Consider the following 14,255-nt stretch of genomic DNA (forward strand, 5'->3'; position numbering starts at 1 on the left):
ATTAATGTCTTCCATAGCCTCATACCACATTTTCCAAAATTACAAGGATGATTAACAAGGCAACAATTTTAGTATAACTGAATGTCAAATGGATAAACCAGCCTTTGGTCACAGTTACTGCATAGATCCCCCCTTCCTCCTACAAACGCCATTCATTGATATTCCATTCTCAATTATGTAAATTGAAATGAATACATGGCCCTCAATACTGAGAAGTCAATGGCATTGGGGAAAAAGAAAACAGCAGATTTCCTAATACACAGGATCACGAAAGGACATAATTTAATTGCCCTGGCTGGTGTGGCTCAGTGGATTGAGTTCCACTCGATCCTGCAAACCAAAGTGTCGCCGGCTTGATTCCCAGTCAGGGCACATGCCTGGGTTATGGGCCAGGTCCCCGGTAGGGGGCGCGTGAGAGGCAACCACACACTGATATTTCTCTCCCTCCCTTCCCCTTTCTCTAAAAATAAATAAATAAAATCTTTAAAAAAATATGCCATAGCTTACTTGCCTGGATTTTGCTCCTATTTTAAGTAACTCAAAAGGTGACAGAAGTGCTCCAAACTAGAAAACTCTCATACTACTTGCAACTAAGTTGGAGGGGTGAGGTTGACAAGACAGACCTCTTTAAAATTTAATTTCTCTGGTTACCTGATTTTTTAAAATCCAAAGGTCAAAACCCAGAGTGCAACGCCAGAGAAAGTGTGCTGGTAATCAAAACCCTAAATGACCCACGAGAGAGTTACAGTCTATAGATCATTAACACATCAACTGTATTTGTGACACTACCTTGGAAGTAGGCAGTATTTCTTAGTCTGTGAACCAACTCTGGAGTGGAAACACAATACTTGTACACTGCAAGAAAAGTGTGATGTTAAAACCTACAGATTTTTTTCCCCCTTTTCAGGAATTGTGCCTGGCATCATACAGCTGTGGAGCTGCCTTCATCACTCCCTCCGTTTCCAGTCTTGCTAATTAAAAGGTTGATCACAGAACAATGCTCTTCTCATTAATTTCAGTGTTCCGATTGGGCAGGATCCCTGCTTACCCCACCTGATCTTTTCACACTGCTGAAGTTAATGTGACAGGAGCCCGAAGATGGATTACCTGCTGCCATATTGCCCATCGCCTCCAATCAGGAGCTATCTGTGTAAACTGATTGTTCTAATTTGCTCTCATTATTTTTACAATATCAGGAGAAAATAAGGCACACAGCTCACTGTCAAAGCCATGAAAATCAGCCATTAGTTAAACGCAGACACTGAGTGGCTTTATTAGAGGTACTGCAGTTTACTGATGCAGCTCCAGTCAAACAAGGCAGCATTTGCTTCAGAAAGAAATGTTTATACTGAAAGTAAATATTTATTGTAGTAGTACCCACAGCAATATGATATTTTGAAGAATCTTGTTCTTATTTCAAAAGCTTGGCTTTGATATAAATGAACAACAATGAAGAGTTCGGTTGGCTAAGAAAGTAGGTAACATTTAATACACATTCAGTTGTATGCAACCCTGTTTATTAACTAAAATCTATGAGTACTCTTCATATCCTATACCTCGTATAAATAAGAAACTCCATTCTGTGACTACAAATGCTAATCAGTCAATAAATAATGGAGGTTTTATTTTCTCCACACAGTAAATATTTCTCCAAAACAAAAATTTTATGACTTAAGAATCAAAATTATTTTTGTAATAATCATACAGGTATAGTTTAAATTTCAAAAAACTGTATTCTTATACAATATAAGTATTCAACAAGAAAGATTACTAATCCTAGTATCATCTAGATTCGTAATATATTTCAGAATTGGAAAATAAGCAGTGTAGTAAAGCCAGCTAAGAAAACAGCAAGCTCAGTTTTAAAACCCTTCATTAAGAGTTGGTTTCTTAAAGCAGAAGACAGAAATCTCCAGAAAGGTTTGATATTCAATGAAATAATATCCTTAAAAGATGTGTCTTGGGCACAAAGAAACTGTATTTTTCTGTTATTTAAAAAAAAAAGCTAAACTCTAGAAGAAAATAGATTTAAACTTCGTTATTTCTAGGCTTGCTTGGCTATGAACATTTTGTAAAAATGTTAGCTAAATGCTGCCTGAACAGCATTTTGGGGGGCTAAAGGAGGGTATAAATAATAGAAACTGATACATTTTAAATATAGAAATTTAATCCACACACACTCCCCCCTTCCTCCCCCCCTTCAGTATTAGAAGGAAACATGGCTTCCTCCTGTTTTCCTTCTACACTAAGATTTGTAGGTAATGTGAAGGCAAGAGTATGCCCTTCTTGCCGCTCCCCTGTTAATGGCCACTTTTCTTTTTTCTAAGAAACGTGTGCCATGCTTTTCTCCTTAAAATTCCTGCACTAAAAGACTGCACCATACTGCACTATACTGCACTGTGCAGAACGTGCTGATGGCGCCAATTACAAGCCCCCAGCCGAACGCTCCAGCCCCCACCATTCGGGCAGATTTATGCGGACTCTTGCCGACGTTATTACAAGTCAGAGTTTATTGGGAAATTGTTACATTATGCGGAGTGTCTAACAAATTGCTTATGCTGCTATAATTGGATTACAACAGCCGCTTGCTCCCACCGGTAAGATTAGGCAAGTAGGACTCCTGCCGATCTCTGAGCGTTAGCAGTAATTTTATTTGCCTTGCCTCTCTCTTTCCTAACAACATGCCTCTCTCCCTGCCAGCTGTCTGCTGAAAAGGCACAGGCTTGTTCCTTGGCCCTAACAATGCAATTACAGCCCCGCAGATCGCACTGTTTGTGCATTAAGTACAGAGCCAAAACGAGGCGAATTGATCGTTTGACTTTTGGAGAAGCCATGTGATCTCTCCGTGCGGGTGATCCGACATGCATCAGCAGGCAATACTGCAGTCAGTTCTTGATAAAGAACTTTCTTCCGTCACCCCTCTCTCTCCCAACCTTCCCTTTTTCACTGAGGAAGACACTGACTGGGCTCATCTCATGCTAATCTAGATCAATCCACAAAGACAAACTCAATCTTATTAGCTCCCTAGCTAGAAAGAAATGTGAATAGATTTTTAGGATCTCGAAGCATCTCAGTCAGATGTATCAGTGGTTCCTAACAGTTGGGAGTTCACAGAGGAAAAAAGTTTGCAGAAACACTGTGTTCAAAAGAACTACAGAAAGTTTTAGGTTTTGACAAATAAAACTGCCTTGGAAAGGCTTTGTTATAAGCTCTGCCTTACATTCAAGGGGCAATCAGGAAATCAGCACTGAAAACCGTGTCCTGCCTTTCTCCGTAGACCTGTGCAGAATCAAAGCAGCTGACTTCAGGCTTACAAACAGCCAGTCTGACCTCCACTCAGTGCAAAGTTTTAAACATATTTTGTCAACAGCTTTCAGTTTCTTGTTTCTTTCTCTTGTATGTTTAACAATGAATGCAGGTAGTGAGGAGGCTGTGCAAGCAGTTACTCTTACTCTCAGGATCATTCATGGAGATTCTCACCAGGGTCTGGACTTTAAAAAAAAAAATTAACTCTCTTGAAATGGTTGATACTTTACCAATTTTAATACAGACCAGGATTCCCATTTATGTTTTTCTCTCCAATGGCCTATGCTACTTAGGGTCCCTAAAGCTGATTACACAACAAATGTGCAGTCAATTTGCTGGTCCATTTTGGTGTCCTTTGTCTGTTTTCCTAAATATCATGTACATCTAGAAGGTTATGTATTCTGGTCATGTGTTCTTATATCCTTAATCTGATAAACACATAAACTGTTGTCTGTAACAACAGTCCTTGATTCTATTATTACTTCAAAGTGAACTTGGAAGAGTCATTCTACTAGTATTTCTCAGAACCTCTCCATTAACACCCCACCGTTAACACTCATTAAATTCATATGAACATGTGAAGATGAAAGAAAAAATATTTCCGAACTTTAGCGATAAGCCTAATGTGTAACACGTTACACTCGGAGTTTTCCCAACCACATTGGCCTTAGTGATATGGTTAAATCTAAGTATATTCTCCACAAAGTTAATTGTTAGACCCAGAAGAGGAGCTGTGTGAAGAATGGACCATCTGACATGCTACTTGTAGAAGAGTATATTAAAGAAGCCTGTTAACATGTAGTTTAAAACTCAAAAGAAACTCTGAACAGCTGAAATGCCTTATAAATAGCGCAGACCCAGAGGAAGTGCAAACGTCTGCACTGTGAATTGTAGATCTTAATTACCGACAATGGCTGGTACAGCAAGTAGCACGGAAAAAAAGTGAAACAGTTGCACTGTTCATGGTTGGCAATAATTCTTCAGGAAAATATTTACTATCAATCAGTTATGAGAAAAGGGACTCTGTGCTCGTAAAACAGCACGTTGCTTCTCATACCAGGACCATTTTGCTTCAGCATAATCTGAATTTAAACAGCTTGTTTCCTGCGGATATAATTTTGGAAATAAATAAAACAAGTCTTCTATCAAAATCTGGAGTGAGTGGAAAGGAACATCACATTTTTCTGTCTCAGTCAGTTGCAAACAAATTATTAGTCTCAAGTAAAAAACAGTAACAACAAACAACTACTACTATAATACAGAACATCTACAAAGGACTACTTAAGTGGTTTATTTCCCAAATATATAGGCAGTACTTATTCCTACTTGGACAGGAATCTAGGTACATATGTTCAAACAACTCAATTTTAACTGTGTGTGTGTAAGAGTAAATTAGGGAAAAACCTGAAACCAAACTTTTCAGTAATATTTAAATAAAGTCAATTAAAAAATAACAAAGAATTAATGCTATTCATTTTCCATTAGTTTTCTTTACCAATAAAAAACATCATGAAGGTTTGACAATTAGGTACAATGTAATTATTGATTTTAAAGATTAAGTTGGCAGTCAATAATGACGGTCCACTTAAAGCAACAATAAATACAAAGCTCATCATGTTCAAACACAAATGTCATGAAATACAGGGCTATAATTAATAAGAAGGAAGCTTTTGGGAGAAAATAAGACATTTCAGTGCCTCCAAATATTACTTGAATTAAGTTATGCTGATAAAATCATCCCTCCTCCATTTTAATTTTTAAATCTTGTTTTAGGCCTCACTCTTCAAGTTAGAGGCTCAGAAGATTATTATTAACCTAGGGTGACTATAGTTTGTCTAACAACTTTGTTTTCTTGTATTTGAAATAAGAGTAACGGGCCCCTTTGCATAGGCCTATTGTAAAACATTTACTGTAAGATATTTTTGGCAACGGAGAGCCACATACAATGTAGCTGTAGGGGTCCAAACATAACAACATCACTATTTTTAAGGGAATACTGGTATTAAAAGTTTTCTCGAAAACACATATAAACAGTACTCAATAGTAAGGTTTTAGACTTCATTATCATCACCCAAACCAAAGTCACTCCAACCATAATCGAATGCTTTGAACTAGAGCCAAAAACAGTTGATATCACTATATTATGGTTGCGCCCACATGGAGACGGCTGGACATTCAAGGCCACTGTGGAGTACAGTCTGAATCATTAATAGACACGTGTACCAAGATAAAAACCACTGCAGCCATATCAAGTGTAGCAGATGAAACTATTCAGTTAAGGGTTAAAGGTGAAGAGCAGGAAATAGGGACAAGCTTGCAGCCCTACAAAAATAGCAGCAAGTCATTACCTTTCAAAGGTCAGGCAATAAATAAGGCCAAGAGAAACAGCACAGAATCATGAGATATACTAACACATGTAAATGGAAAAGGCAAAATTATTTTCCTATTCCTATGTTATTGGTACCTCATTGAAGGCTGCTGCAAGAAAGAAAAATTCAGCTACACGTTTTTTTATTTGCCATTGATCAACTGTTTATTTGGCTCAACTCTGAAGAAATTAATCAGAAGACAGGATGGAGGCCAATAAAAGGGACCAGAAAGTTAGATGGGTTCCAAAAGAAAATGATAGAAATCATTATTAAATTAGGGTATTTAAGAAATCAAGGAAAGGGTAGAGATGTCAGAATAATGTTAAAATAAGCAAGAATGGGATGAGACGGTCACCATCTGGGAGCAAGGGACACAGACTGATTAGCAGCAATGAGCAAACTTATTTCCTCACCCAAGAGCATAGAAGAAATTATACCACTGTGCCAGATGCCAGGAGATTTCTAACCATGCACCACAGAAGTAGAGGGTGGGAGAAGAAAAAAAACCCCAAACCATCACATCATACAGACACACACCAACATAACTACGTAGCTTAGAGATCCTGGCTTATAAAGTATAAAAAAGACAAAAGGAACAGATGCTCACTTGGCCAGCTCTCAATGAAACTCATTAAAATCATCACCCTGTCCTTGGGTATGTGCTCATGTTAAGATTTTACCTTGTTTAGCCAGAAATCACCCACTTGTGATGAAACTGAGAGCAGCATGGTCAAAACGGAGGCGGATTATTTTTAAAGACCCAAATAATTGGTCCCCCATCTCAATGTATAAATGCTGGATATAAAATAGGGCCAATCAGTACTTGATGGCTGTAACTTAATAACTGAAAAATGAAATATATAATGTATAATATTCATATTTTTCAGCAAATGGTTAAGACATTCTAATTTAAGAGACACATAAATGACTATCTTTTTTTAACATGATTTTTTATAAATCCTGACATTTCTTATATGGATCATTTCCATTGAATGAATAAATGAAAATATACATCATATAACAGTGACAAAACAGTTATTGAAGGTAGTCATTTTACAGATATGCAAAGGAAAAGTTTAAAAACAGAGCCCGTAGTAGAATTTCTCTTCTCTTGGAATAATCAAAATGGTTGATACCTGAATTTAGGTCAAAGCTGCTGATTAATTTGAGATACTTAGAAAATTTGAGTCATAGTTGGTACAATTATTAGATTGTAAGACTTCTCTAATATATAAGATTATTTTTTTATCTAGGCTACAGATATGGCACACATTTATACATAAGAAAGAGGTACCTCATATACACGATTTAAATATACTTGTCCACTCAAATCAAGATCACCAAAGGGAATATCTCTACCATTAAGCCACTTAATAAATCATAATAGTGATATAACAACTGGATTTTCTGTAGCATATTTCATAATCTTTGCAATGGTATACACTATACTTAATTACATTTAAAAATCATGAACTTAGAAAAATAATTGTGTATTTTCCTACATAAACCTTACTTGTTTGTAATAATCCATAACTAGTATCAAGAAACAAATGTGATTTAGAACAAAGTGTGACCAGAATATGTGATCAGAAAATTCTGTTGCAATTGAAGAGATGGAGATTCCAACTTGTGATCTAATTTTGGATAAAATGATGCCTGCTATATTTTTTAAATATAAAGTCCTGAAGAGTCTGTAATAGCTATAGTGAGTCAAGATGTCTACAGATAAGGCATTGCTATGATGTGGTATAACATACAATGAGTAATATTACTTACTTTGGCCACACAATTTTCAGTCTTCATAGCAGTGCTTGCTAGACATACTGTTTCTTGGTTTAAGCAGATTCTGGCACAGCTGTTGTAAGTCTGTAAAGAGAATTTTTTTTGAAACACATTTAATTATTAAAATACTATCATATATAGTTTTTAAATTCTGCCCTATTTCTCAAAATCAACACATAAATAGATTCTATATGTAAATTCCAGATTTATGAGCCCTGAGAGAAAAGGTAGACAGTGGAAAGCAAAGAAAGTGAAAGCCCACAAAAGCCACTGATGTGCCTAAGAACAAGGACATGAGCAGCAGTGGTTCACTGAATGGATGGAAGGTGGGGGTATTAATTATTCAGAAATGGGCAAAGGACCACACAAATGGCCAACAAGCACATGCAAAGATGGTCAACGTCACTAATAATTAGAGCGATACAAGTCAGAACTATAATAAGGTACCACTTCATACCCATTAGGGTGAGTATTAGTAAAAACAGTAACAACAAAAACCAGAAAACAAGTGAGAATATGAAGAAGAACTGAAGAAATTGGAACCCTTGTGTACCATCAGTGTAAATGTAAAATGGTACAGCCACTGTGGAAAACAATGGTGGTCGTTAAACAATTAAAAATAGAATTTCCATATAATCTGACAATTCCACTTCTGGGTATATCCCCCAAAGAACTGAAAACAGTCCTGAAGTTATATACTTGTATACTGTGTATCACAGAAGCTTGAATGTGGAAGCAACCCCAGTGTTCATTGATGCGTTACAGGATAAGCAAAATGTGGCATATACAAACAATGGAATAGTATTCAGCCTTAACAAGGAAGGGAAATTATGACATGTACTACAACATAAATGAGCCTTGAGGACATTATGCTAAGTGAAATAAGCCCATCACAAAAGATAAACACTGTATAGTTCCACTTATATATTTAGAGTAGTTAAAATCACAGAGACCGAAGTAGAAAAGTGGTTGCCAGGAACTGGGAGAAGAGGAGAACGGGGAGTTTCTGCTTCACAGGTCCAGAGCTCCCGTTTCATAAGGCGAAAAGAGTTATGGGGATAGATAGTGGTGACAGTTACACAACAATGTGAATATATCATATTTAATACCAACGAATTATACATTTTTAGATGACTAATACATTACATGTATTTTACCACAATTAAAAACAAAACTGGCTATACTTTATGGTAAGCAAATATTATTAACTGGCCAATATATTAATAAAAGTGTTTCCCCTTAGTATTAAGTTTGTACTGATGGTACAAATCATGGTCCTGAAATATCAGCATGCATCGGAATCATCTGGAGGGCTTGTGAAAACACAGATTGCCAGGCCCCATCCCAGAGCTTCTGAGAACTGCACTTTTAATGAGTCCCCAGTTGATGCTGATGCTGCTAGTCTAGAAGCGCTCTTTGAGAACTACTGGTATAAATGTGTGTGTTGAAACTGAAGAGAAAAATCTGAAGACACAGGTGATTTTTTAAAACTAACAAAAGGAAAAAATACATTTGTAAAAAAATTCTAGACATACAGAACAGTTGCAAAAATAGGTATGAGTTCCTGTATACCCTTCGCCCAACTTTCCCTTACGTGAATGAATGTCTTATACAACTACAAAATATTTATCAAAACTAAGGAATTAATGTGGCACAATATAAAGAATTTGAGTTTCCACACCTTCCCCACTAATGAAAGCCCCTTTCCTGTTTGGGATCTAGTCTCAGATCCCATACTGCATTCAGTTATCCTGTCTCCTAGTCTCCTCTAACCTGCTGAAACTTCTCACCTTTCGTGACTGTCACATTTGAAGAGTGCTGGTTAATCTAGGAACATCCCTCAGTTTGGGTCTGTCTCATGTTTTCTCATGATCAGACTGAGGTTATTCGTTACTAGGAAGGATAACACAGAGGTGATGTGCTTGTCTCAATGTATCATGTCAGGAAGTGTTTTGAGGAATATTTCTGGTGATGTTAACCTTGATCACTTGCCTAAGATTGCATCTGCCAAGATTCTCAATTATAGGTTCATTATTTCTTCCTTTAGGAATTACTAAATATTGGGGGAAATACTTTGAGACTATGCAAACATTCTTTTTCTGCTTCAGCTTTGCCCACTAATTTTAGCATCCATTGCTGGATCTTGCCTATGGTAATATGTACTATGGAGTTCTACTGGTCATTTTTAAATTTATCCCTTTTCTTTCACATTTATTAACTTGAATTTTTCTGTCAGGAAGAGCTATGACTTTTTCACCAATTTACTTATTTTATTCATTTATTTTTTTATCAGCAATGGTTGCATGTATTTTAAATAATTCCTATTTGGTCAATTACCTTTCTTTGGAAATAGGACAGGTAGACAAAAATAAAATTTAAAAAACAGAAAAAGATATTATGAAATTGGTTTTTCATTTAAACAAGTTAAATTTTTAAAAATAAACCCACATAACTTTTATTCTTATATCATTTAAGTTGAAATTATTTCAAAACACATTTTTAAATTTTTTTGAAGATTTTATTTATTTATTTATTTATTTATTTATTTATTTATTTATTAGAGAGAGGGGAAGGGAAGGAGAAAGAGAGGGAGAGAAACTTCAATGTGTGGTTGCCCCTCACGTGCCCCCAACTGGGGACCTGGCCCGCAACCCAGACATGTGCCCTGACTAGCCTTGGGGGGATAAGGAGGCTGAAGGGAAGGGGGCAAGGACCTAGTGGCCAGGCTTCACCACAACTGGCAGCTTTGTCAATAGTGGCCAGGCCAAGGCAGCCCTGTCTCCAAGTCAACAATGTCCCCTCTGGCCAGAGGCTAGGGACCCACTATCTGGTACTCTCCCCCACCCCAGCTCTTCTGTCCAAGGGGCTCCCTGCCACTCTCCGCCCTCAGAGAGACACCCCCTGGGATCTGGGGACAAAGGGACAGGGTTTCCTCCAGCCAGAAAAATGAGACCCACATAGCCAGTCCCACCCCTCTGGTGTCAGCCAGCAAGCTCCTCAAATTGGCTACCCTTTGGTTTGCAGGCCCGCACTCAATCAACTGAGCTACACCAGCCAGGGCTTGAAACATGTTTTAAAAGAGTAAGTTGGTTCATTTGACATAATGTATGAGTTGCTGACACATTTATATTCTGGGCTCAGGGTTCAGTACTTCTTTTGCAACTACTAATACCACATTTACTATTATTCATGTACAGACAACACACAATTTTTTAAAACTAAACTTACCGTGTTTTTAAAAGACATTTATGCAATAATTGGTATATTGAACAAAATAAAACTTTAAGCCAAAGAATTTTAGTTCCAATAATGGTAGAAATGTTTGCATTAAATTAACCTCTTTGTGATAAAATTGTAAACCATAAAAAAAAGATTTTTTTAAAAAAAGTTTCCTCACCTGAGGATATGTTTATTGATTTTAGAGAGAGGAAGTGGGGTGGAGAGAGAGAGAAACATTAATGTAAGAGAGAAACATCGATCGGTTGCCTCCTATATATGCCCCAGCTGGGAACTGAGCCTGCAACCTAGTTATGTGTCCTGACAAGGAATTGAACCTGCAGCCTTTTGGTATATAGGATGATGCTCCAACCAACTAAGCCACTCAGCCAGGGCCATAGAAAAAGCTTTTAAAATAACTACTTAAAGGCAGGAGGTAGAAACTAGTGGGAAGAATTGATTGACTTTGAGAGAGGATAACCACGCTGGGTAAGGTCCATGTTTATGTGCTTTTCCCTAAGGGTACTACTCACCAGTCCACTTGGTACAGGGTGACTAAAATTCAATTAGAAAGCCACAGTCTATTGGCTTGAGATGTCAGAGGATAGAGCTCAGGGCTACCATACTGGCTGGAAATTGAGAAGAGAAATCATAGAAAATAGAAAAAGCCATGGGGGAGGGAAGACGCATCAAAACATGCATATAAATTCCCCTCAAATCCATGGCTAACCCTCAAGCTACATACATGAGTGGGAGACTCCAAGGATTCCAATGAAAAGTAACAGTTGTAAGACTGAAAGTTCTGAGCAGAGATTCTAGCTGATGCCTATGAGGGAAGACACAGTTTATAATTTGATTCCTACTAAGTTAGAGGGGCTTAATAAGCACCTCAAACTTTCCAATGAAAAGTTGGAAAGACCCTGCATGAAGAATAAGTCTTAGGACTCAGTGCAACATCAAAACGTAGTTGCTCTAATGGATGCAAGATCAGACTCTATGAAGTCACAATTATCAGCCAGAAAGTTAATCAGTGGGAGATAAAAAAAATCCATAGTCTCTCCCATGTGTCATTTATAACGCACACTATATAATATTTTTAAAAAGTCCTGGCTGGTTTGGCTCAGTGGATTGAGTGCCGGCCTGTGAACCAAAGGGTCGCCAGGTTGATTCCCAGTCAAGGAACATGCCTAGGTTGCAGGCGAGATCCCTCGTGCAACCACACATTGAAGTTTCTTTCCCTCTTTTTCTCCCTCCCTTCCCCTCTGTCTAGAAATAAATAAATAATCTTAAAACAAACAAACAAACTTGTATACATGAGAAGCAGATGAATGGGACCCACAGTCAAGAAAAAAAAAGAGCAGACAGAATATGACCATGAGAGGATCCGGTTGTAGGAATTAGCACATAAAGACTCCAAAGAGGCTATAATAAATATGTTCAACAACTTAAATGAAAAATGTGGTCGCAATGGAAATTTTTAGATGAAAATTTTCACCAGAAAAATGAAAACCGAAAATGAACGAAATAGAAATTCTAGAATTAAAAAATACAGTATCTGAAATTTAAAAATTACTGGATGGGCTTAAAAGCAGATTAGAGATGGCAGAAGAAAAGGTCTATGGAATTGAAGACCAATCAATTGACGGGATTGAAACTGAAGAACAGAGAGAGAAAGAAAAAACACAATAAACAGAATCTCAGTTATCTGTGGGACAATTTCCAATGATCTAACACATGTTTATTTGGAGACACAAAAAAATATAAAAATAGTGGCTAAATATATCTCTAATTTGGTAAAAACCATTGGCTTACTGATCTACAATCATCAAACTCCAGGGAAATTAAAACAAAGAAAATAAAACTTAGGTCCAAACACAGTAAAAACCGCTGAAAACCACAAAGCCAAAACCTGAAACAGCCAAAAGAAAAAGTGATTCTGCAACAATATAAATAGTGGCAGACTTTTTACCAAAACAAGGGAGAATAGAAGATAAGGAAACAACATTTTTAAAGCGCTAAAAGGAAAAAAAATCTCAAACCAGGTTTCTTACTATTAGAAAAAAGAATTATAAATTTGAAAAGGAAGAAATCTAGAACAGACTATGGTGTTGGATTAGAATTAGGGGTATTAATGTGAACTCATGGTTTCAAAAATATAAATATAGATGTAAAATATAAGTTAATGTTTATATATTGCGTTCTCAATACCATTCTGCACTAAAAGGAACCATAGCTACCTGGAGAAATAGCTGATTGCCGGACTGAACAAGGGAAATAGAAAATGAACCTGGAAATATTCAAGGAATGAGGAGATGTCAAAGGGGCACTCATTATCCCAATATGGAATAATCTGAATATTAAAATAAAAGATGTTAATAGATTGCAATGTGTTACACATTTCTTAAAAGATACAAGTTACTCAAACTGACACAATAAGAAACAAAATCTGAATAGCTCTGTATCTATTAAAGAAATAGAAACTGTTATTAAAAATCATTCCATATAAATTTTTAAAATATTTAAATTCTTTCCACCACACACACACACCAAAAAAACAAAACCAAAAAAAAACCCCTCTTCTGGCCCAGGTGGTTTCACTGGTGAATTACATTAAGCTTTAAGAATGAAATAACACCAAGATCATATATAAACGCTTTTAGAAAATGGAGGAGGAGGTGAAGACTTCACTCATTTTAGATCAGCATAACCCTGACACCAAAACCTGACACAAAAAAACAGAAAGAAAACTACATATTCCTCATGAAGACAGACATAAAAATTCTTATTAAAGTCAATTAATATTATTCACTATATTAACAACATAAAAGGGGAGAAAGCATTTGACAAAACTAAACATCCATTCATAGTTTTTAAAAAACCTCAGCAAGGTAGGAATAGAAGGGAAGTTCTACTCAAAAGAGAACCCAATTCCATTAAAGAAATCTAAAAAAATTTCAATTAACATCATACTCAGTGATGAAAGAGTTAATATTGTCCCTCTAAGACAGGAAACATAGCAAGATGTTTTCTTACCATATCTATTCAATATTCCAATAGAGCAAGAAAAAGAAACAAAAGGCATATAAATTGGAGAAGAAATGAAATTGTCTTTATTTACAAATGACAGGAGACAAAGTAAAAATCCTTTGTATCTACAATAAGCAACAAACAGAATGAAAATATTTACAATAGCATTGAAAAACTTTTGCTAAATTGATTCTAAAATTTAAATATAAATGCAAAGTATCTAGAATAGACAAAATATTAAAAATAAAAATATGGAGGACTCACACTACCTGATTTCAAAACATTAAAGCTACAATAATCAAGACAGTGTAATACAATCATCCTGGGCACTCTCAGGGCATTTGTTTTAAGACAACTCACCCTCTCCCCCACCAAAGATTTTGTCCTTACACCAAAATCCTTGGATGCTCAAGTTCCTTATATAAAATGGCATGGTATTTGCATATAACCTATGCTTATCCTCCCACATACTTTAAATCATCTCTAAATTAGTTATAATAACCAATACAATGTCAATGTTATATGAATAACTGTTATACTATATTGTTTAGTGAA

At 36.3% G+C, this 14,255-nt stretch overlaps 1 protein-coding gene across 9 annotated transcripts in view; it reads right to left on the reverse strand.

Moving 5' to 3' along the window:
* Window positions 1-14,255, reverse strand: part of BTRC (beta-transducin repeat containing E3 ubiquitin protein ligase) — a 172,185-nt gene that overhangs the window by 55,547 nt on the left and 102,383 nt on the right. For all 9 annotated transcript variants that reach the window (XM_024555720.3, XM_053922361.2, XM_024555719.4 and 6 more), the window contains one exon: window positions 7,452-7,541. In XM_024555720.3, the coding sequence (XP_024411488.1) occupies window positions 7,452-7,541 (90 nt within the window). The remainder of the gene's footprint in view (window positions 1-7,451; window positions 7,542-14,255) is intronic.

The sequence above is a fragment of the Desmodus rotundus genome, chromosome 4 (assembly GCF_022682495.2).
Source record: "Desmodus rotundus isolate HL8 chromosome 4, HLdesRot8A.1, whole genome shotgun sequence".
Classification (NCBI taxonomy): Eukaryota; Metazoa; Chordata; class Mammalia; order Chiroptera; family Phyllostomidae; genus Desmodus; species Desmodus rotundus.